The sequence below is a fragment of the Humulus lupulus genome, chromosome 7, assembly GCF_963169125.1.
Source record: "Humulus lupulus chromosome 7, drHumLupu1.1, whole genome shotgun sequence".
NCBI lineage: Eukaryota > Viridiplantae > Streptophyta > Magnoliopsida > Rosales > Cannabaceae > Humulus > Humulus lupulus.
Genome location: NC_084799.1, coordinates 194,627,489 through 194,652,719, shown reverse-complemented (window position 1 = coordinate 194,652,719; position 25,231 = coordinate 194,627,489). Strand labels below are relative to the sequence as shown.

The window sequence follows — 25,231 nt, the reverse complement described above, 5'->3', positions numbered from 1 at the left end:
ACAACTAACTTGAGAGCCACACCAACCAACGAACAAATTGGAAGCAAACCACGAGATCCATCTAGAACTGCAACTGCCAGCAACACACTAAAACAGAATGAGTAGTGATGTGAGAGATGTAGTCGACCCGGGAGTGAGTTACTCATGTTATTATTAATGACTCAATATTTTTACTTATTCTACGTGGGACACCATACTCCAATACATATGTTAGAATGTGGAAATTGGTCTAGAAGTAGAATGTGGTGTATGATAAGAAGCATGAGGTTCCTTCTCAAAACCAATTAGTGATGAGTGGAATAATCTATGCTTTTATGTATTGTTGAATGTACTCGTACACTTTCCATGTAGAATATTACCAAATTCAAGCGAGGATCTCGACTTACCGTTGATTCAATGGAAGCAACCATTAAACGGAATTATTTACATTTATACAATCCAAGCTTTTAGCTCTCATTTTTTTTTATATATGATGTTCTCTTCGAAGCTTCTTTGCACAAGAGAAGCAACCATGCATGAATATCCACCACCAAGCTAGACCAAGAGTCGCAGCACATTCTCGATCGGCTCCTCAGAGGTCTACAGCACTGGCATATATGCATGCATGGTGTTGAGGTCCGAAAGAGACAGTGAGATTCGATTGCACAACATCAAGCCGGAACTACCACAGGACAGGAGTCCTCATTCGCAAGAAGATTATATATATTCCACACCCTACTACCATACTATTACCATTAGCATATATGAAATATTCACTTTACATACACGCTCTTATAAAGGATTTCCATGATTATTGGGGTATACTAGTTTGGTTGTGATATTATATATATTGTTACACCCAGATTTCGAGATAAGAGGTTATGACCCCGAAAGCTGGGCTCGTCAAGTGTGAGCTCGAAATGTATGAAAACATTGTATGGTCCAGCTGTAAAATCGCTGAAGTAAAACAACGACCTCAAAGATGTGTAACCTCGGGATATTTTCTGAGTTCGAAATGGCACGACACTGGGATACATCTGTTACCAATTGTCTTCAGATAAAATAGTCCGAGCTTGGGAAGCACAAGCTCGGGTGTGATAGCTTCGACAGTATCTATTTACTCCGAGCATGTCCTGAAGTTGGGTGACAAATTCATAACAGTTCCATAAGTCTTGATAGTCACAATGTCGATTGTTGATCTCGAAGACTTGATGAGTCACCTGGGATAGCCCGTTATCTGTTCTCGATTCTTATGGGATGTTTCCATGTATATAGGAAATATTGCATTTAATGTCATTATTTGAATTGATATACAGAATATCTTCCCGAAATATGTGGGAATGAACTCTATAACACTTCCTATAAATAGAGGAGGAATGACCACTTGTAAATGATCGATTCCTGATTTCTTAAGAGAAAGCTCTGGGTAATTCATCTCTGAAGAATTTCCAGAAAACTCTAAGCCTTAATAACATAGACTTGTGGACTAGGCAGAATTAACTGCTGAACCACGTAAAAATCTTCTTGTTTTTCTTCATTATTCATTCGCTTCATAATTTACATTGTTTAATTGCTCTACGATTTAAGTTGACAAAAAATGGCGTCAACATATATATATGTGGAATTTCTCATATAGGACTTCACTTTAAGCTCTACCGGTGGGGCTCTTCAATGTTCTCGACCCGTGAATAGTTTTCGATGTGATTTTTTTATGACCATTGTTAACCGAGATTTTCAGCAACTATATTAATATCTATTATCTATATGATAAGTATAATGAAAGCAGAGGATTAACACGGGGTTTTTACGTGGTTGGGGCGTTAACTAGCCTTAGTCCACGAGTCTGTATTATTAGAGCTTGAAGAACCTTTTACAATGGAGTTTCCCTCTATATTTGTAATGACCCACTAATCTAGACTAATTGGACCATTATCGAAACTATACATAAAAACTTACATTTTACGAAAATACCATAATTTATTGAGTAACTTGAAAATAAGAGTTATTTACAAAAAAACGAATACTAAGAAGGATTTTGGGATCCCATTGTCTTTAAAACAAAATAAGATTTAAAATAAAAGACATTACATAATAATGCGGAAAATACATGTAAAACCATAAAAAACATAAAAGGAGACTACATCCTCGAATCGATAACGCTCGGCCCCTTGACTCCATTCATCATCGATACACATCCTCCCAAGCATCACGAATCTTACCGCCTCTAAGCTTATTTTCCTGCACATAAACAGAAAGGAGTGAGCCTAATGCCCAGCAAGGAAAAACCTAACACATAGTCATATACACAATTTCATAAGAAAACATAAAGACTTAACATAATACATATAACATACACTTATTATAATGGCCATTATTACTTGGGGTCCCATAGACTAAACAAGCATATGCCCATGGGGTTAATGGGGTCCTACTAGCTAAGTAGGTCATATGCCCATAACCCATTTGGGGTCTTGTTAGTCATATGGGTCATATGCCCAAGTCTACATACACATATACATATTATAACACTTTTAATAACATAAACATATAGATAACATAAGCACATAACATATTAATTCTAGCCTATTTTCCTTACCAAAGTTACCGGGATAAAATGGACTGAGTTAGGACTTTTGGAACACTCCTAAAACCACAATGAACAAGGGTGAGTCTAAAGAAAGGAGATGAAATGAAAGAGAATAGGAAGACTAAACCATTAAACGAAAATATGCTTACCACCACTTAAGTGCTTAAGAACTTGGATTCCCTAACCAAAAATAAGAATAAGGTTAGGGGACTGAGTAGAAGGTTTTGAGAAAAGAAATAACATAGAATACAGAAAGGACTAGAGTTTTGGGTTTACCTCAAAGATTGCAAGATCAATCTAACATCCACCGAAATACTATAGCACTCACTTACTTCCCAAGTGTTTGATAAGCTTATGATGTTTAAGCTTATAGTTTTTCCCCAAACCAAGTGTTTACACTCTCTCACTCACTTAACACTAGCAGCCTCTGAACTTAGAGCAAATGGTGAATAATGGCTGGGTACTAGGTCCTATTTATAGAGTTTGGGAATGAAAATATCTTGATTTTACTTGAATAAAAATAATGGCTTTTTAGGTGAATATCATTTGAATAATCGTTCAGCAGAGGCTGAAGACTCGTTCAGAAGATGCTGGACTGTTGAAGGAGTTTGAATGGCTGAAGGGAAAAGAATTCAAATGTATTTGAATTCATGCTGGTGGAGGCGATATATCGCCCCCTATAGGCGATATATCGCCTGGACCTTTGTTCCCGAGGCGACCGTGCATCGATTCGTGTTTTCCGTATCTACGTGCTGCGACATATCGCCCCCTATAGCTGCGATATATCGGCATACGCTGAATATTTAAACACGAATTTACACATTTTTAGCTGAGTTTGAATGGAGTAAACAGCCTTGACTAAGCCCTCAACGTGCTTAAAGCTGCTGACTGACCCTATACATTCAAACTTTTACCCTTATTTAATTTAATCCTCAAAAATACTAAATCCTTAATTACCATTCAAAACATGTGCTTAAAATCCTATTGGTTGATGTCTAAACCTTATAATATAATAATATATTCCTTAATATCAGACACATTAATCAAACCTTAGGTTATACTTAATATTCTTAAACTATAGGTTAAACTTAGAAAATCTATAAGTACTACTATGAGTGTCCAAATAACTCCCGGTCTGAACCAAAAATCCAAAGTAACAATGATAACACTAAACATACTATAATACTACTAAACAATTAGCTAAGTAAAGTTCTTGGACTCTACAATTCTCCCCTACTAAAAAGAATTTCGTCCTCGAAATTTACTTACCAAATAACTCCGGATACCGGCTCTGCATGTCCTCTTCCAACTCCCATGTTGCCTCGCGTTCAGAACTATTGCTCCATAGGACTTTAACTATAGGAAAGCTCTTGGACCGTAACTGCTTCATCCCCCTATCTAGGATGCTAACCGGTCGTTCCTCGTAACTTAAGTCTTTCTGGAGTGCTATAGTATCGTACTTGAGGACGTGAGATGGGTCTGACACATACTTGCGTAACATCGAGATGTGGAAGACGTTGTGACTATCGGCTAGTGCTGGCGGTAGGGCTAGTCTATACGCAACTGGTCCCACTTTGTCCAATATCTCAAAAGGACCTAAGAATCGGGGACTGAGCTTGCCTTTCTTCCCGAACCGCTTGACACCCTTCATAGGAGATATCTTCAGGAAGACTTGATCTCCAACTTGGAACTCCACATCGCGTCTCTTGGTATCTGCATAGCTTTTCTGTCGGCTTTGAGCAGCAAGCATACGCTGTCTAATAAGCGTTACTGCTTCTTGAGCTTGCCTAATAGCTTCGGGCCCTAGAAGCTGCCTTTCTCCTACCTCGTCCCAGTGCAACGGTGATCGGCACCTTCTTCCATATAGCAACTCATAAGGTGCCATCTCGATCGTCGACTGGTAGCTATTGTTGTACGAGAACTCGATCAGCGGTCAGGGTCCAGGACTTGGACACGTAGGCCGCGGGGGTCCGAACGCTCTGTACATCGCTCGGACTATCTTCCCGGAGGACGGACCCGGAGGGACATGCCGGATCCCTCTAATGGGCCCAGACATGCATCCCCAGTCCATATCCCTCCCCTTGGACGTTTTCCGTACCAAGAGGCCTTGGGCCAGGCCCGCATGCTTACATGGCCCCTGACAATGGGCCTGGACAAAGGCCCCGAGCCCATGCAGGAAATGGGGATAACATTTACCCCCCAAGCCTTCGCCTAGGTCTGCTAGGAGGAGGGTTGCATCGTCCCCAGGACGCTCGCGCGGTTGCCTCCCCAGTTCCTGCCCGAGATCGTGGGTCCGCGACAGCAGGCTGTGGCACTGGTTGGATGTTTGGCCCGGATCGTTTACCACGATCCGGGGACGTTTACCTTTGTCCCGCTTTATGGCAAGGATACACGTGTCACCGGGTGATTGCTGCACGGGTCTTGAAAGGTCGCCTAGCCCTCCCAAGGGTCGCTAGGCCTAGGCTAGGGTGTCAGCGCACGTCTCGAAGCGTCCCATCCGCACGGGGGGCCATCATTAATGTCCCTGGGACGAGGTGGACCGTAGGATGGGGCGACCTTTGGCATCCGTCACTCCTGGGCCGTCAGATCTGAGATGGCGAGGATCCAACCTGAAAGGACTCATAAATGTCCCTGCGTGATTCCTGACCGTCCGATGAAGAAACACCTGTCCATTGGATTGTGGGCCAGGACTTAGGGCCATTATAAATACCCCACGAAAACCACATTTGGCACTTTTACCTCTTCGAACCAGCTTAAGAACCGATAAATACTGCTCGAGCCTTGCATGTCCGACATCGTCGACGACATACATCGCCACCTGCTAAATCTGCGCCGCCGCCTGTTCCCCAGAACCCCAACTTCCGCACTTCTACCTGAAGACGCATCTCGGGTTGGTCCTGTCGAAGAACTACTACACCGGCTGCACCACTTCAAGAACGAGGTTCTGCCGTCCTTACAGTTGGTCAACCATCATCTTCTACGGCCGACACCTCACAGTAAGTCCTCCTGACTCTCTTGACAACTTTATGAACTTATGATGTTCTTTTGATGCGTGCGTTTAGGCTCTATGCTTAGAAGTTGTTAGGAAGGCCGCCTGGTTCGGGTTGCTCTGTATCTGGATGCTTCCCGGACAGAGGGCGGGTCTTAGTAGTCTCATTTCCCGATCAGGGTCCTGGGGCTCTCCGGAGTCCTGGACCTGATCCGACGGGGCTCCAAGCAATCCTTAGGAGATTCCCCGTACCTTGACCGGCTTTCTTGGGTTTAGGTACTGACTGCTTGGTTTTCTTTCTTTGTTCTCAGATCGTCAGCTATGGCAACGGGCGTTACGCTCCATTCTAAAGAAGAGGTCAACAGGGCCCCAGTCTTCGTTCCTGGATCCCAGACGCCTAAGGGCAACAGGTAGGAAATGGACGTGACGCCCAACTCGTTCCGGAATTACCGGATGATGCTACTCCTGGAGCAGCTTCTGGGCATCGAATCAACTCTGGGCCTTTTTCACAACCGCTTGGCCAGGATCGAGGAGCGGGCGCATACGTCCGTGGAAGGATTCGGGGCCTGGAGTGCTGGCCATATCAACGCGGGCCGCTTCATGACTATTTCGTGCGATTCTTGACGTACGTGGGAATCGCACCGTTCCAGCTTCTACCCCAAGCGTACCGTCTACTCGCTGGATGGCGGGTATTCTGCACCGCGAAGGAGATCGCGGAGCCCACCCCTGCGGAGGTCCTGTACTTCTATAAGCTGGAGCCACAGGTTTACGTCAAGGACAAGACCCTGGACGGCTTTTACAGGCTGAAGCCGTGGAGTAGCTATCCTGCTCCTACCAGCTCCTGGAGGCATCCCCCGGACGTCAGGCATTACTGGTTCATGACGTCCGGGTTCCTCGTGGACAAGAACCCCACACTGTTGCTGGACTTCCAGCGAGTGGGTAAGTAACCTCCTGGACCTCTCTTTTATTCCTCATCTTTTCTACTCATCTCTTATCATATCTTCCGGGTGGCAGGGCCCTTCGCTCAAACTCCCCTTACCGAGTTCATTCTGGAAAGGAGGAGATTTTATTCCAAGTTGAGCGCGGAGGATCTGGACGTAGGGGGCTACATCACGGACGACAATCTCCGACTGGTAGGGATGTGTTGCGATATTTTTGCTATGCAAGTGCACACAGTCGCAAACTCGTAATAAAATGGTAAAACCAAGTATCGTCCTCAAGGACTGATTTATCAATTACCAGTCAATTAATTTCTTGTTCTATTTGATGAATTGAAATTCTTGATTTTTGTAAATACACCAAAAGAAACTATAAATTGCAGAAACAATAATTAAAAATTGAATGGAATAACAACTAATAGAAAAACTTTTAATCTAATCACTGAGAAACAATTAGGATATTTAATCTCATCAACTATCCTCCCTATAATTCTCTAATGCAAAGTGCGAATTCTTCTTCTTTTGACCTAATTCAATTAACAAGTTGATATAGCAGCCTATAATCATACTATGAATTATAAACTCAACCTAGGTGACAATTTCCTATATTTCTATAGTAAATTGAACCACACAGGTAGCATTAATCTCAACAACTTAATAACAGTTACACAATTAATTCAGATACTTTCGTTCTAAATTAGAATTATGTCCAATATAACCACAGCAGAATTAAATCTCACTTCTCAGATTTTGACTTAAAAACATATGTAAATGACTAAAGATGGCCAATAAATAATCAATCTATAAGAACAAGTTATATGGAATTAAAGAAGATTGAAGAAGAAGAATATAAAAATTGCATTAGTTCATAACAGAGATTCAAGTGATTCAATTAAACATCCTAAACAAAAAATTAGTTCCTAGCCATAGTGCTAATCACAACAGAAATTAAAGATAACATCAAGAAGAAGAAAAACATGTCAAAATACTCTAAGCTTGAGCCTTCAAAACCAGTCCTTCTCTCCCTCGTCCGTACGTCCCTTCTCTCTTCTTTTTCCCATCTTAAAAACCTAGGATTTCGAATTTTAAAGAGGCGGGCCGCAGCTCTACATACACTATGCCGCGGCCCGTGTCCAAATTCCTGGGCAAAAAGCCCTTTCCATGCCGCGGCCCTCTGAAGCCATGCCGCGGCCCACATCGACGAATTCTGGGAAAAATATCCATCTATGCTGCGGCTCTCTGTAGCCATGCCGCGGCCCGAGGATTTCCTCAAAAAACATTGCTTCTGTTTCCCCCCTAGCCGCGGCTCCACTTTGCTCATGCCGTGGCTCTTAAGGGATTTCTCAATTCTTCAAGTTTTCATCCCAAAATTTCACCAACACTTCCAAATTGTGTTGAGAACCATTCTTTATCAAAATATGATGAAAAACTTGGTTATTTCTTCCCTTTCTTTGGCATTTTCTTCCACATGCTCAATTCTTCCTGATATTCACAAAGACAGACAAACAAAGCATAAACCTGCACTAAAATGAAAGAAAAACGAAATAAAAGACTACTAAAAACATCTCCAAAACATGATAAAAACTAGACTCAACAGGATGCTCGCGGCCACCCAGATCATTGTTATCCTGAACCTTCGAGGCATCCCCTGCGAGAAAAACGTTGACGTCCGGGAGCAGATGGCCCTGGATCACATTGCCACTGTGGTAAGAGCGGCGCGAGCCGACGCGGCCCGGCACAAGAAGGACCAGGTCCCGGCAGAAGCGGCCACCTCAGAAGAGCTGGAGGAGCTCTTCGAAGATGCCCTACCAAACGTCGAGACTCCCCGGGCTAGCGTATCGGGGCGAGGTAATTCCCCTTTAATCTTAACTTATGCTCCCTGAGTCGGGGACTTAGCTAGGGATAGGCTAGTACCCCCGGGCCCCGCGCTTGGGGCCGATGGGGAGATGAGACCTTCAATTCCCATCCCCGTAGGCTCGGAGGTCCTCATGTTCTTATCCGGGTTCCTCCAGTACGGGGGCTTCCTGAACCCGGACGACATAGGGGATCGGGTCCATTCATTTACTTTAGAGGAATTGAGTCATGCCCGGGGCATAGACAAGGGTTCGTCCCGGGTCATTCCTAACTTTGATTTGTGTGTTTTTAGCTTGTGGGTTTATCGTCCTGACTCCCTTTTTTCTGTACTTTTGCAGGGGACTCCGATATGTCAACACCTACCAGCGAAATGAGGCGGCTCATCAAGGACAGGGCGGCCAAGAAGAACAACGAGGCGACGGGACCGGAGCTGCCCCTCGCCAAGGAACCGTTAGTGATGGAGCTTCGCCCCGGCGAAGGTGCCCTGGCCGTGGTCCCATTCTGGGCCGTGGAGCCTGCTGCAAATTCCGCCTCCGCCCCGCCTCCCGTGATTGACTTGGAGGCGGGAGCGGTTGTCAGCCGGTGCTCTGGGAGAGGGGCCCAGATGCTGGTGCCGAAGAGGGCAACACTGGGAAGAGGCCCCGGACGAGGCGAGCCGGCTCGACTGAAGAGTCACATGGGGAGAGTCGGCTGGCCGCGAAGGAAATCCCTGCACCGCCAGTTCTCCCCCTACGCCCAACTCTTCTCGAGGAGGGGGAGTCAGCCCTGCGGGATGAGCAATCCCGGCTAATCAACCGGACCTGGGAAAATGGCCGGTGCTGGAGGGACGAAACTTACAAGGCCCTGACGATCCGTCGTCAGATTGAATTCGCGGAGCGTCCTGCCGAGTTCAGCGCTCCTCAGCCGATCGTGGATCGGCCAGCCACCGAAGCGGGCTTCCGCCCAAAACTCGGCCAGGACATGGCCCCTCTAGCGGCCGACCTGTTAGACCAGGTTGGGAGCACCATGTCCAACCTCCAGCTCAAGAGGTACGCCATGATAGCCAACCCGGACGTACTATTCATCTCCCAGGCTCTCCGCCACCAGGCCACCGCGGTAACTTTCACTTCTCTTACACTCCTTCCCTTACTTGTTGATGAGGGTTTTATTTTCTAACTTTTCTTTGCTCCAGGTTGACCTTTTGTCCCAAAGGAGTGCCGATCTGGTGGCCGAGCTGGCCAAAAAGATGGTGACGGCCAAGCTGGAGTTTGAGGCGGCCGTGAACCAGAGGGAGGTCGCCAAGGAGGCTCTTGGCCAGGAGGAGGCCCATCTCCAGGCAGAGGTGGCCCGCGCAAAGGCAGAGCGCGAGGAGCTCGACCGTGCCAAGGCCGGGTTGGAGGAGGAGTTGTCCCGGAAATCAAAGGAGGGCGATGAATGGGCGACGCTCTTGGATATGGCCGCGGCCCAATCCGTCCTGAATAAAGAGGAGATCCTGGCCTTAAAGGCCCATGTCTGCGAACTGGGCGATTCTCTGCTTCAGGAGAAAGCGGCGCATGACACAACCCGTCGCGAAAAGGAGGAGGCCGAGGACCTGCTGGATGTCACCTTTGACGAGGCCATCTACATAGCCTGGTGCAAGGACAAGAGTATGAACCTCCTAGTCTTCCCTGATCCGGAGTCGAAGTGGGCCGAGTTCGAGGCCAAGGAGATGGAGGATGTAGGCCCGAACCCCGGCCTTGTAATTTTATTAGTGTTTTTGGCTTGTAATTAAATTTAGAACACTGCTACCTTCTTTGGTGATAACTCTACAAAATAGAGTTATTTTACCACATTTTATAAGCCAATTGTTGCTTAGTTCTTGAGTTTTAAATTAATTTATCAATTTTTTAAGTAATTTTGAATTTATTAGTTTTATTTTGATTTTATGTATTTTTATTTAATTTTTGTATTTATTTTGTTTAATTATGTTGTTACTAATTTATGTGTGTTTAATTTCTTTATGTAGGTGTATTTGTTGGAGCAAATGAAATGTTGATAAAATGTTGGTATAAAGAAATGAAAAAAGCAAGCCCAAAATGAAAGGCCCAATCCAATTCTTGACAATGCCATGTCATCAATCCATGTGCTTCTTTCTCCACCATTGGATTTGTAACTATAGGAAAAGATGACAATTTTGAGCATGAATCCATGTGCTTTTTTTTAGACCAATAGGAGTGTTATCCTTTACCAAAGAATTTATCTATAAATAGGAGTCTCATTTCACCATTTCAAGCACACCTTCTCTTACACCACTTCTTCCATCTCTCTATTCTCTCCATCTTTTTCTTTTCTTAGATTAGTTTTTATGTATTTTTAGAGGAATAATTTGGAGGTTCCTCCTCCAAATTTTCCTATTTATGTTGTAATTTTTATTTTGTTTTTGATAGTTATGGGTTTCTAATCCACTTAAAATTATTAAGGTGGAGGATGAACCAAGATATAACTATATAGTGTTTATTTTATGTTGACCTCCCAAAATGAGCAATAAAGTTTATGATTTTTCTTCTTCTAAATATTTCTTTCATCTATAATATCATGTATTTTAGATTGTTAGAACATATTTTACTTGGTTCTTAATTGTGCAAAAACATAGTATTCTTTGATTAAGATGTGTCATTAAATTGTTCACATCCAATGCTTAGAACAAAAATACTATATTTTGCTTTAGAAATAACATTATTTGATTTTTTTGTAGTTTCATTAAATTGATTCACAACTAATGCTTTGAAGTTATACTATTGAAGTGAAGGAAAATCTATATTTTTTGAATTAAAGAGAGCTTAAAGGAAGAATAATGTTTTGGAAAAGGTAATTAGATTAATTTCAATTATCACTAAAAATTGGGAAGTCAACATATTAATAAATATTATTATTTATATTTTGTGGATTCTAAAATCTTAATAATTTTATAAATAACTATTAAAAACAAATCTTTTTAGTTTATTTATTTTAATTTTTTTTAGTATTTTCTTTCTTTATTTTAAAACAAAACACATTAATCTTTGGAACTAGGTTAGAAATTTATTTCACTTTGGTAAAAATAGTTTTCTCTTTTGATTTAAGTCAACTCCTTTGGGTTCGACCTCGTGCTTACACGAAAACTATTCTATAAATACGATTCGTGCGCTTGCGAGTATAAATATTTAAACATACCCGTTTTGGGTCCATCATTTGGTTTTAATGCAGGCTTCCTTTTGTTATTCCACGTAGGAATTTCATTCTGTTGCCGCGATTAACTAATTGTGAGGGTTCAGTTCCGGTTCCAACGGCCTGGACTGGACCCAACGACTTAACCCTCCAAGTTTTTAATCCTGGCATCAAGTCCAGGGCCCTCGGGTTTGGTTTAACTTGGAGCTTTGATTCTCCTTTTAACAGTTTTAGGCCATGGCTTTGCCCTGGGGCAAATCAGATGCTTTTATCTCCCGGACATCCAATTGTCCAACTGTCCCGGGCAAACTGGATGAGCCTTAGGCCCGGTCCTTCGTTTTTCATCCCCGGACACCGTTCGTCCGGGGTGGGACCGGCCTTGGGCCGATCCTCTTATATTTTATACCCCCGGACATCGCTCGTCCGGGGTGGGACCGGCCTTGGTGCTCGGTCCTCTTATATTTTATACCCCCGGACATCGCTCATCCGGGGTGGGACCGGCCTTGGGCTCAGTCCTCTTATATGTTATACCCTCGGACATCGCTCGTCTGGGGTGGGACCGGCCTTGGGCTCGGTCCTCTTATATTTTATACCCCCGGACATCGCTCGTCCGGGGTGGGACCGACCATGGTGCTCGGTCCTCTTATATTTTATACCCCCGGACATCGCTCGTCCAGGGTGGGACCGGCCTTGGGCTCGGTCCTCTTATATTTTATACCCCCGGACATCGCTCATCCAGGGTGGGACCGGCCATGGTGCTCGGTCCTCTTATATTTTATACCCCCGAACATCGCTCGTCCGGGGTGGGACCGACCTTGGGCTCGGTCCTCTTATATTTTATACCCACGGACATCGCTCGTCCGGGGTGGGACCGGCCATGGTGCTCGGTCCTCTTATATTTTATACCCCCGGACATCGCTCGCCCGGGGTGGGACCGGCCTTGGGCTCGGTCCTCTTATATTTTATACCCACGGACATCGCTCGTCCGGGGTGGGACCGGCCTTGGTGCTCGGTCCTCTTATATTTTATACCCCAAGACATCGCTCGTCCGGGGTGGGACCGGCCTTGGGCTCGGTCCTCTTATATTTTATACCCCCGGACATCGCTCGTCCGGAGTGGGACCGTGAGGTTTGAGTCGCCCGGACCTTGGTGGTCCGAGCCGAGACTAGCCTAAGCTTGCGCCCCGCCAGGTGTTTGCCTACACCCGGGATACCCCCCACAAGTGAGCAGAGATGGGTCTGGGGTCACTTGAGAAAGATTAGCATGGTTTCGCAATATTTCTTTATGACGTTTTGCACACGTCATTTCCATTGTTTGAAAAAAAAATGTTTTCCCTGAGGCGTACATTGTTTACAACGAAAATATTTCCCTGAGGCGTACATTGTTTAAAACTGGGAAAAGCTCCCCGACTATTGATAGTATTTACGGAGATGCTCTGCATTCCAGGCTCGCGGGACTTCCGAGCCGTCGAGCCGCTTTAAGCGATATGTTCCGGGGCACACCTCGCGTTGGATCTCATATGGCCCCTCCCAATTTGGGCCCAGAACCCCCACTCCCGGATCTTGAGTGGCAGGGAAGACTCTTCGCAAGACCAGGTCGCTGGTTCTGAACTTACAGCTCTTGACTTTGGAGTTGAAGTGCCGTGCGATCTTGCCTTGGTACATCTTCAATTGCTGCGACTCTTCCCGGATCTCTTCGATGAGATCTAGTGATTCTTGGAGTAAGGCGTGGTTCTGGGTGGGATCATACATGTCACGTCGGTGGGACAGGACGGTCGTTTCGATCGGGATGACGGCTTCGCATCCATAGACCATAGAGTAGGGGGTGTGTCCGGTTGACGTCTGCTCGGTCGTCCGATAAGCCCATAGTACGCGGGGGAGTTCCTCGGGCCATTTGCCCTTACAGGCCTGGAGCTTTTTCTTCAGTGTCCCCTTTAGGATTTTGTTCACGGCTTCTGCCTGCCCGTTTGCCTGGGGTCTGGCAACCGTGGAGAAGCTCTTCACTATACCGTGCCTTTCGCAAAAATCCGTGAAGTGGGCGCTGTCGAACTGCTTCTCGTTGTCGGACACGATTTTGTAGGGGAGGCCATATCGACACACTATGTTGTTGATGAGGAAATCTAAAGCTTTTTTGGAAGTGATTGTGTTCATGAGCTCCGCCTCAACCCACTTCGTGTAATAGTCCACAGCCACGATGGCGTACTTTACCCCTCATTTCCCGGTCGGGAGGGATCCGACGAGATCGATTCCCCACACGGCGAAGGGTCAGGGGCTATTCATCAAGGTTATCTCTGTCGGGGGGGCCTGTGAGACCTTCGCGTACCTCTGGCACTGCTCGCACTTGCGGACGTAGTCAATACAGTCTTTCTTCATGGTTGGCCAGAAGTATCCTTGGCGCATGATCTTCTTGGACAGGCTGGGCCCGACAGTGTGATCTCCGCAGAAACCTTCATGCACTTCATGCATGATGGCGCTTAGCTCAGTCCCGGATACACACCTGAGGTAAGGCATGGATAAACCCCAGCGATAGAGTTTTCCATCCATCATGACGTACCGGTGGACTTGGTACAGGAGTTTTCTGGCTGCGGCCCGGTCGTTTGGAACTTCCCCAGTAGACAGGTAGCGAAGGAGCGGTCCCATCCAGGAAAGGGAGTGGTCGACAGTGTGAACGGTGGGGGCCCTGATGCTCGGGACGGGGAGATGGTTGATGGGGACCAGTCCGGCCAGCTCGGCCTCTGCGTCGGTGGCCAGCTTTGCCAGGGTATCCGCGAAGACATTCTGCTCCCGGGGGATCTGGCGGATGGAATGTGCTGTGAACGCCTGTAGCATTTCCCTCGTTTGAGTCACGTATGCTGCCATTCTCTCTCCTTTGGTCTGATACTCCCCTGAGATTTTCCTAACGACTAGCTGTGAATCGTTGTAAATTTCTAGGTTCGCTGCCCCTACCTCCCGGGCCAAGCGCACGCCAGCTAGGACAGCCTCATGCTCTGCCTCGTTGTTCGACGCTTTGAACTGGAAACGGAGGGCATTTTGTAGCTGGTGCCCCTGTGGTGACACCAAGATGATCCCGGCCACGGCCCCATTCTCGTTTGAGGCTCCGTCCACGAAGATTTTCCACACGGGCGCCGCGGGGGCTTCGAGAATATTGTCTTCCGGAGAAATCCCGGAACATTCGACGATGAAATCGGCTAGGGCCTGTCCCTTGATGGACACCCTGGGCACGTAAGATATATTGAACTGGCTCAGCTCCATGGCCCACTTCAGGAGTCTTCCCGATGACTCGGGCTTCTGTAACACCTGTCGCAGGGGATGGTTGGTGAAGACCTTTATGGTGTGGGCCTGAAAGTAAGGATGAAGCTTCCGGGACGCCATCAGCAGGCAGAAAGTCAGCTTTTTGATCAATGGGTATCAAGATTCAGCGTCTAGCAACCGCTTGCTTACGTAGTACACCGGGAGTTGTGTCATTTCTTCCTTTCGCACCAACGCGGCGCTGATCGCGTGCTCGGTCACGGCCAGGTATAGATACAGGGGTTCCCCCTCTACCGGTTTCTCCAGGATTGGGGCTTTGGCCAGGTGTTCTTTCAGCTTTCGAAAGGCCTCTTCGCACTCGGGCGACCACTCGAAACGCTGGCTTCCCCGGAGGACGTTGAAGAACGGGACGCACTTGTCCATGGCTTTAGAAACAAAACGGCTCAGGGCGGCTATTCGCCCCGTCAGGCTTTGCACGTCCTTGTGCTTCCGGGGAGAGGCCATGTCGATCAGTGCCTTGATCTTATCCGGATTGGCCTCGATTCCCCGGAAACTTACTATGAAGCCCAGGAACTTCCCGGAAGCCACGCTGAAAGTGCACTTTTTAGGATTCAGCTTCATCCCGTACTTCTGGATAACCGCGAAAGCCTCCGCCAAGTCGTCCGAATGGTTCCAGGATGTCTTAGACTTGACCAGCATATCATCGATGTATACCTCCATCTTTCGCCCTAACTGGGCCCGAAACATCCGATTGACGAGCCTTTGGTAAGTTGCTCTGGCATTCTTGAGTCCGAAAGGCATGACTATGTAGCAATAGATTCCCTTGTCAGTTTGGAAACTGGTGTGTTCTTGATCAACCACGTGCATAGAGATCTGATTATAGCCGGAGTAAGCGTCCATGAAGCTCAAGATCTCGTATCCAGATGTAGCATCCACCATTTAGTCGATCCAGGGGAGCGGGAAACAGTCCTTCGGACAGGCTTTGTTGAGGTCCGTGAAGTCAATGCACGTTCTCCAGGTCCCGTTCAGTTTCAGCACCAAGACGGGATTGACCAGCCACACGGGGTACACAGCCTCGCGTATGAAGTTGATAGAAGACAGCTTCTCAACCTCCAGTTTAAGGGCCTCGGCCCTCTCTGTCCCCAAAGGCCTGCGTTTCTGGTGGACCGAGGTCGCGTTTGGGTCAATACTTAACGCGTGGAAAATGATATTGCGGTCGATCCCGGTCATGTCGGAGTGGGACCAGGCCAGAAGGTCCTAGTTCCCCTTGACTTGGGCGATGATGGCGGCCCGAATGTCTGCCGGCAGACTTTTTCCGACTTGGATGATCCGGATTGGGTCGGTTTCGCTGATGCACACCTCTTCTTTTTCGTCCATTGGCTCCAGGACGCGATCGTCCCCTATCCGCGAGTCCAGGTCGTCCTCTTCCCGGACCACCCTTTCAGCAGGAGGGAGGGGAACTGGTTCGACGGGCTCCTCGCTGACCATGTATACGGGCCGGGCGGAGACATGGTAGCACTTCCGAGCGCTCTTTTGGTCTCCCCGGATGGTCCCTACCCCTCCGTTGCCGCATGGGAACTTCATGCAAAGATGGCGGATGGAGGTGATGGCCCCGAACTCGACTAGTGCGGGCCGGCCAAAGATGACGTTGCAAGCGGTGGGGCAGTCCACCACTACGAAGGTGCAGAACTTGAACGAGTGCTGCAATTCACCCCCAGCGTAATTGGCAGCTGGATCTTTCCCATGGGGAGAAGCGCATCTCCGTTGAAGCCGTAAATTTGGGTCGGGCAGGATGCCAGATCCGCTTCTGTCAAGCCAATGGCGGTGAAGGCGGGCTTGAACAACAAGTTGACGGAACTTTCGTCATCCACCAACACGCGGGACACCAACTTGTTGGCGATTTGAGCATCTATGACCAGCGGGTCGTGGTGGGGAAAGTGGACGTTACGGGCGTCGTCCTCCGTGAAGGTGATGGGGAGGTTTATCAACTTAGGGCGCTGAGCCGGAGCCTGGACAAGGGCGCAAACTTCCTGGTCGTGGTCCAGCTCGCTTAGGTAGCGCTTTTGGTCATTCCTTGATGCCCCTCCCAGGTGAGGTCCGCCCGAGATGGTTACCACATGTTCGTCAACTCGAGGGGGTTCTGCCCCAGAGGAATAAGGCATTCCGGGACCAGGAACATGCGCGGCGGGGGCCCCCTGAGGGGCCAGCGCCGGGGGTCCCTGGGCATACCCTCCCTTGGGGGGGTATGCCCGAGTCGTTCCCGGGGCCGCGGGTTGTCCGGGGCTTGCTGACAGGCCCAGGACTCCCACGGGCATCCTTACCCACTAGTGGAGGTGTCCTAGCTTGATGAGGTTTTCAATCTCATCTTTGAGCTGCCGGCATTCATCGGTGGTGTGGCCCACATCCTTGTGATAGGCGCACATTTTGCTGGTATCTCTTGGATTTCTCCCTCCTTTAAACATGGGGCCAGGCTTCCGGTAGTGAACCGCCCTTTTTGTCGCCAGATAGATGTTTTCCCTGGTGTCCACCAGGTTGGTGTATTCTGAATATTGGGGCTCGTAGCCCCTCTTCCCCTTTTTGACCGGCTCGGGCCGGTTCTGGCCTTTGCCGGACCGCTTCCCCCGGGAGGGATTCACGCTTGCCTCAGTTACTCCTGTCTGGGACTGCTGGGCGCCGACAGGGGCCACGCTGTGTCCTGTCGGCGCGACGCCATAACCGAAGAAGTGGGTGGATTGGGCCGGGGCGTATCTCGAAGTGGCAGGGTTGTACACCGTAGGGGTGTAACTGACTCCGGGTGCGACGGTCGGTCCTAGGGCAACGGGGGGTGCGGTGTAGGACTGTGCCGGGAATTGTCCCGCATATCCCGGAAACGTCTGGGGGATGGGATGCGGAGCCGGGGGCCACCCGAAGGCCTGGATCTGGGCTTCCTCCCAGTTGATGAATCCTTGGGCCCTCCTGATGAATTCTTCCAAGGTGGCGGCCTTGTTCCGCTGCATGTCGTCCCAAAGAGGGGACCCGGCCCAGATCCCGGAATGCAGTGCCACCAGGTGTTGTCCATCGTCTACTTTCGTCTTGGAGGCTTCTTCAGTGAAGCGCTGGATGTAGGCCCTCAGCGTCTCTGCGGGGAGTTGCTTAATATTTGCGAGGGCGCTGATTTGCATATCCATCCTCATGGCGGCCATGAACTGCTTTCGAAACGTTGACTGCAGCCCGGACCAGGATTGGATGGACCCCGGTTTCAGTCTCTTCCACCACTCTTCGGCGGGACCGCCCAAAGTGATCGAGAAGCAGAGGCATTTGCCATCGTCGCTGACATGGGCCACTGTCATGAGTCAGTTGTACCGGGACAGATGGTCCCTGGGGTCGGTGTTTCTAGTATAGGCAGTAAGGCTTGGCATCTTGAACCCCTTGGGGAGTACGGCGTCCAGGATGTGCCTTGCGCAGGGCTCTTTATCCTCTTCGTCAGAGTTGGTGTCCGCGCCCTCTTGCTTGCGGACCAGGCGATCCGTGACCTTTTTTCAATGCGGCCATCTGCTCCATGAGCTGCCTGGCCGTGCCATCCTCCAAGGGGATTCTCTCCTTCCTCCTGTCGTTGATGTTGTTCCTGAGGTCGCCATCTCGGGGGAGGATCTTTTCCTTGCGGGCCTGCTCCTTTCGAGCGTTCAGTCCATCGCGTAAGTCTATCCGGGAAGTATCGTCCCCTGAACTGAGGTCGTGACGTTCCTCGCGGCGAGGTCGTTCCCGACGGTTCTTGTTAACCGAGGCACTTGGGTGCAAAGATCCTTCCAGCCTGTCTCGCCCTGGGGCGTGTCGGGGTTGTGCATTCCGCGGCCGCGTCCCCTGCGGATCGATCGGGTGGCCTCGTCCTGGGACGGGGCACACCTTCTCTTTCCTAGGTAGCGGCCGGGAACGAGCCCCGGCTCTTGCGACGGGGGTGGTCTTCTCCCGGGTCTTCCTCCGCTCCCTGTCCGAGCCTCCTGGAGCTGGCTCGGGAAAAGGCTCCGGGGGAGGGACCGGGCTAGCACCTCTGGGGACCCCGGCTTGCTCTCGTGGGGCAGGTTGCTGCGTTTCCGGAAGTGGGCCAGTTGCGGGGTTGGCTGTCGGACCCTGCGCGGCCATGAGTGCCTGCAGGGCTTGGAGAGACTGTTGCATCCGTCGATGCGCCTCTGCCTGCTCGGTGATCCTGGCTTCCTGATCCAGGACTTGCTGCCTTAGTCTGGTCACCTCCAAGTCTTGCTGATCGGGCTCTCTCTCGGGGGTCTTGGGATCCGCAGCTTCATCGTGGTACTCCCCCTCATTTTCCTCTTCATAATACTCCTCCTCGTTTTCCTCTCCGTATTCTGTCCCACCCTCGTAGTCTTGTGACCCGTCTTGGTGAGATGTTTGAGGAGGTGCGTTTTCGGGCAGATCCTGAGGGAGATGTTGTGATGGCATCGGGTCTCCGTTGCCCTGTTCTGGATTGGTAGGGTCGAAGGTGGTGTATCGTGTGTTCACCATCGTAGTAAAGGCCTGACGTTAGCACTAGCTTCCTTCAGCTCTCAATGAAAGCACCAAACTGTTAACCAAGATTTTCGGCAACTATATTAATATCTATTATCTATATGATAAGTATAATGAAAGCAGAGGATTAACACGGGGTTTTTACGTGGTTGGGGCGTTAACTAGCCTTAGTCCACGAGTCTGTATTATTAGAGCTTGAAGAACCTTTTACAATGGAGTTTCCCTCTATATTTAGACAGAGTTACTGTGTATTTTTTTTTGTAGTGAAGAGAGACCCCTTTTACAGTGTTCTGTAGCTTATATTTATAGGCTTATGGGGACACCGGGTCTGGGCCGGGTACGACCCGGGCCCGTCGGAGATAGGGATATTTCTAGCCTATCTAGTGGAGGCCCAATACAAAAGGTACAAAATACATGAATTCCAAACCAGCTAAGGCCCAACCCAACAGGTTGACCTTAGAGCTACATCTCGCCCGACAAAATGGTGTTTTTGTTCTGGACACTTCGAGTTACGAGACAGATTCAGGAGACAAGATCAGTGAGAGTACTTGACAGCGTAGACCTGAAACAACGGCGTGAAATCCTGAGGTGTCCTTCTCTGCAGGTGAAAAGTGGGGACAACGCCCACGCAAAGTGAGGCGGCTTCAGGGTCCTGGACGCTTGACCCCTTCAACCGGGGGTGAGGTGATCCGGGTCCGTTTACCTTTGTCCCGCTTTGTTTACCACAGGCCCGGACCGTATCAGGGTCCGGGACCTGGACGCGTAGGCCGCGGGGGTCCGAACGCTCTGTACATCGCCCGGACTATTGTCCCGGAGGACGGACCTGGAGGGACATGCCGGATCCCTCTAATGGGCCCAGACATGCATCCCCGGTCCATATCCCTCCCCTTGGACGTTCTCCGTACCAAGAGGCCTTGGGCCGGGCCCGCATGCTTACATGGCCCCTGACAATGGGCCTGGACGAAGGCCCCGAGCCCATGCAGGAAATGGGGATAACAACCGTGTATATTAAAGTTATTTAGAGCATCTTGCAAATTTTCAGAAAATTCTAAATAGTTTACAGCCGAAAAACTAAGTTCAAACATGTTGTTTTCCACACGCATAAAAAAAATTAGTCACTTGTGCAACAATATATTTAAACCTAGTTTTCGGTACTATAAACTATTCAGAATGTTCTGAAAATTGCGTCGATGTTCTAAATAACTACAATATACACGGTCATGAAAAAAAATTACGCCGAAAATTGTTCAAAGGTCGAGAATATTGAGAGCTCTACCAATAGGGCTTATAGTGAAGCCCCTATACAAAAATTGTCATATATATATAGGGAATTTCTCGTGTAGGGGCTTCAAAAAGAGCCCTACCGTAAGGCTCTTAGTGTTTCTCGACCCGTGAACAGTTTTCGGCACGAATTTTTTTTATGACCGTATATATTGTAGCTATTTAGAGCATCCTGCAAAGTTTCAGAAAATTCCGAATAGTTTACAGTACCGAAAACTTAGTTCAAACATGTTGTTTCCACGCGCATAAAAAAAAATTAGTCACGAGTGCAACTATATACATATATATATATATTTATATAATTCACACTCTTAAATGATAATAAGAAGGGTGCCTCAAAAATCAGAGAGCACCAAATATATCACAAAAAAAATAACAAACAACTTGATTGGCTAAGAACTAAGAACACAACCAACATACAAATAGGAAATAACACCAGAGAAAACTACTAAAAATATGTTAAGGTAGATTACGACACAAGCTAAATTAAAGGAAACTTTTTATTGATATGGTATTTTAATCTTTAATGTATAATATATATATATATATATATATGACATTACCATAATTTTAAGGAATGCAGTATTGAATTTGATGTTATTAATGTGGTGCTGGTTGTCTTTGTTTCTTCACATGTAAACTAACTTTAATTATGTAATTTGGTCCATGCTCTTTAAGTTATCAAAAACATTTACAATAATAATAATGAGAGACACATCAATACAAAAATAACTTAATAAAGTCCTATGCTAATCATACTTTTACTTTTTCTTATCTATTTGTTGTTTTCTTTATACATGTACTTAATGGTGGCCCAAGGCTAAGGCTTCCTTGTCCTTTTCTAAAGTTATGCCATGAGTGAGTATACCAACAGCAAAAAAATCAGAACTATTTTTCTTAGAGTTATCAATTTTCTAATCAATAAATATCATTATTGTATCTTGTTCTACTTTTTGGCTTCCTTTGAAAATAAAGGGGTGATGACAACTTTAGTGCATTTAAAAATTAAAGTAGTTACATATACATCATGCCATGGATATCTATCTCAATCATTAAATGTTTCTAACAATTCTTCCACTTCACATAAATTGAACCCATTTATTTAAATTGGATAAGTTTCACTTTCTTGGCAATGATTCTACACCTTTTGTCAATTTATTTTATTTAATCTAATAAAAAGACTCTTTGTTTTATCATGGAAACTTATCAATTTAATCCCATATGTTTTGACTAAGTACAAATTTAAACAAGCTTTTCAAGAATCACAAAACTAACTTACCAAACTAAATCTTACATTAGTTCTTTTTTTTTATATAACATTATTTTAATAGCCTTAGTACAATTAAAATTTATCTACGCACACTTTATTATTTTTAAGTACCATAATTATATTATAAAATATTTACAGTTTAAAAAATGTTTTGAAAAAAACATAATAAATCAAATTTGAATTTTGTATTAGGAATTTAAAATAATTGTAAGATTTATTTGGGACTAAAATAGGATAAATATATATATGACCAAGTAAAATGAAAATTATAGAGACACTTAAATTAGGAATATGAATAGGAATATGAGAATTTTGGTTTGAATTCCCATGTGTAATGCATCCAAAATGCTCTTTTATCTTTCGATATCACATAAAGTCTTTATGATGTACTGCTTTCTTTTTCCATACAACTGTCTTCTATGATATGAAGAGGGATTCTATCTGCTAGATAAATATATTTTTGTACAATACTATGCAAAAGTATTTGATTAAATAAATATTATAAATAAATAAAAAAATACAAATAAATAAAATAGTACAGATAAATAAAAATAGATGGATATATAAAAAATACAACTCATAACAATACAAATAAATATATAAACCGAATAAAGAAATAAAACATAAAAAGAAGAACAAGAATAAGAACAAACTCTAGAAATGGACTCTTATACTCACACAACCAAAGTATAAAGTAGTGGGGATCATTATTTTGAACAAGATTCAAGGCTTTTGTCCAAAAACTTATACACCATATTCTCTAAGCACTCAGGAATCTCACAAATAGAAATAGCTATCTGGAATTATCAAGCATTTGATATATTTTTAGCCAAGTGCTTTAATAGATAGAAATTGTGTGCCTTACAAGTGGGCATTAGACTCATATTTATAGAGTTTTAAGACACCATTTGAATTTCAAATGTCACTAACCCTTTGGCCGTTAACAATGTTTTATTGAGTTGTTTATGGAATTAAATTGAAGATTTAAGAGTTACTTGTGTTGTTGAAAATGTTCAATAAATAGGGAAAATAGAATTTAGCCGATAGCACCCCAGACCGCAGCTTGGGATATTCCAGGCTGCGACCGTGAGCTTCTGATTCTCAGGGCGCGGCATGAAGGCTTGTAACCTCCCAATTTTGCACATTTTCTCAAAACGTCTCAATACATTTCCTACGTAACTTTGTAACTTTCATACACCTAATGAGGGTTAAAACATATTTTCAACATCCATATTACATTATGACTTATGAAATTCATTTTCAAAATGTGTAATTCTCAATCTACATATTATTTGGTGAATTTTGGAGAGTACAAGTTTGTAGATGATTTTGTAGCTAAAAAAATATGTTACACAATTCCACACACGCATTTATCCAATTTTTATAACGGGAAATCTACAAAAATGCACTAAAAGTTTAAAAAAAAGCTGAAAAATATGGTGCATTACAAAAATACGAAATTTTTGGATAAAAACACGAAATGACAAAAGTGTAAATACGGAGTGACAAAATCATAAATAAAAGCTGTAAAATACAAATTTTTTGTGATCAACGTTTACAAACTAGTAAATATATGTTACAAACTTGTAAATATCTGTTACATATTTGTAAATAATATTTACAAAATCAGTTATAGAATTGTAGACTTTTTTTTGTAGATAAAACTTACAAAAAAATTCGTAACTAAATTTTTTTTATTTTTGTAACAATGGTTTACAAATCTAGTTTTACAACGAAGAAATATATTTTTGTAACTAACATTTATAAAAATATTTTATAGTTAAGAAATCATAAACAAAATATACATAAAAATATTATACTTTTCCATATTGTTATAATATTGTACCAAAAATTACATGAACCATCGTATTTATGTTATACAACTTAAAAATATAAATTTAAGATATTCATTATTTATAAAACACTTTATTGAATATAGTGGTGAAATACAATATTTTTTTTAAACAAGTTTTACATTTTTGTAACAACAATTTACAAAACTAATTTCACAACTGAAAATTTTATTTTTGTAACTCACATTTACATAAATATTTATAAATTTATTTAACATAATTATTACAAAGATTTACAAAACTAGATTTTTAACTTTAAATATATTTTTGTGACAAAACTTGAAACTTGGATTAGATTATGATTTTGGTTTAACATTGAGTGTTGAGATTTGACTAGCTATGATTTAAAAAATATATATAATATTTTTATAAAGAATAATAATATTGTGATTATTTTTCACTGTATATTATAACATATATATTATAACATATAGTTATTAATATTAATTTTAATTAACAACATATTGTAATTTGTATAAATATTTATTTATTTTTTGAGTAATTGTATAAATTTTAATATTAATAAATACATTTATTTTAAATAAAAATAAATTAATCTACTTTATTTTATTTTATTGAAGGTAGTAATTATAATTATTATTACTTTTATTATTAAAACGAAAGTAAAAAAATGATTGGGAAAACCTATGTCTGAATTCGAAGACAAAAAAAAATTTAAAATAAAAGACAATATATATATATTTGATTGGGGCTCTCGTATTTTTGTAATTTATTAAATATACTGTATAAAATGAATTTTTTTTTTATTACCATAGAATGTAATTACTCCTTTTATAATTTATCTTACTAATGTGACATATCACATATTATTAATAACATTATATTATATTATATAAAATAATATAAGAATCTCAACATATAAAAAAAAAACAAAAAATTAACAATTTTAAAAATAAAAAACTCCAACTTTTTAATCATTCCTAATTTTCCTTTTTTTTTAATTAAACAAATAATCAAAATTCATCCATAATAATGGCAAAAGAACTGACCTTAATTATATTCCCATCAAATTTCCCCAATAATGTCCTTTTCTTTTTCAATAATGACAACCGAAGTTATCATTAATACACACTTAAACAATCAAATCAATGATTAATTTTATCACAAATTCAATATTTTCACAAAGCAACTCCATTAAGATCAAGGTCATCGTCGTCGTCGTACCTTATCGGCCGTTGATTTCTTCCAGAATCGTCGATCAACTTAGCGCCGATGATCGTAAGGATGTGAAGCATGTCTTCGGCTTCGTAAGCGGTTATCCTTAGCTGAAATCTCAAATCGTCAACTCCTCCATTCACGTCGTCGTCTTCGGCAGCAGCGACTGCCGTGGCCAAGCTACTCTGTAACTCTGCGATGTCGTTTTTGAGATCCCAAAGTTCGGCGATCTTTTGTAGGGCCGGAGAAGGAAAGGCGTCGAAGAACAATTTGAGAAGAGAGGATTCGACTGTGTCCGCCATTGAAACACAAATCTCAGAAATGAAGAAGAAGAAGTTTCAGAGAACATATAATATATTAAGAAATATCAAAAGGCTAACAAACCCAAATA

The 25,231-nt window shown here is 44.4% G+C and overlaps 1 protein-coding gene across 1 annotated transcript; it reads right to left on the bottom strand.

Moving 5' to 3' along the window:
• Positions 1-1,780: 1,780 nt before the first annotated feature.
• Positions 1,781-25,231, bottom strand: LOC133789025 (uncharacterized). The gene is made up of 2 exons (XM_062226739.1): positions 24,850-25,231; positions 1,781-2,217 (listed from the first exon to the last, which is right to left on the bottom strand). The coding sequence occupies exons 1-2, from the start codon at positions 25,140-25,142 to the stop codon at positions 2,064-2,066; spliced, it is 447 nt and encodes a 148-aa protein (XP_062082723.1). The 5' UTR covers positions 25,143-25,231; the 3' UTR covers positions 1,781-2,063.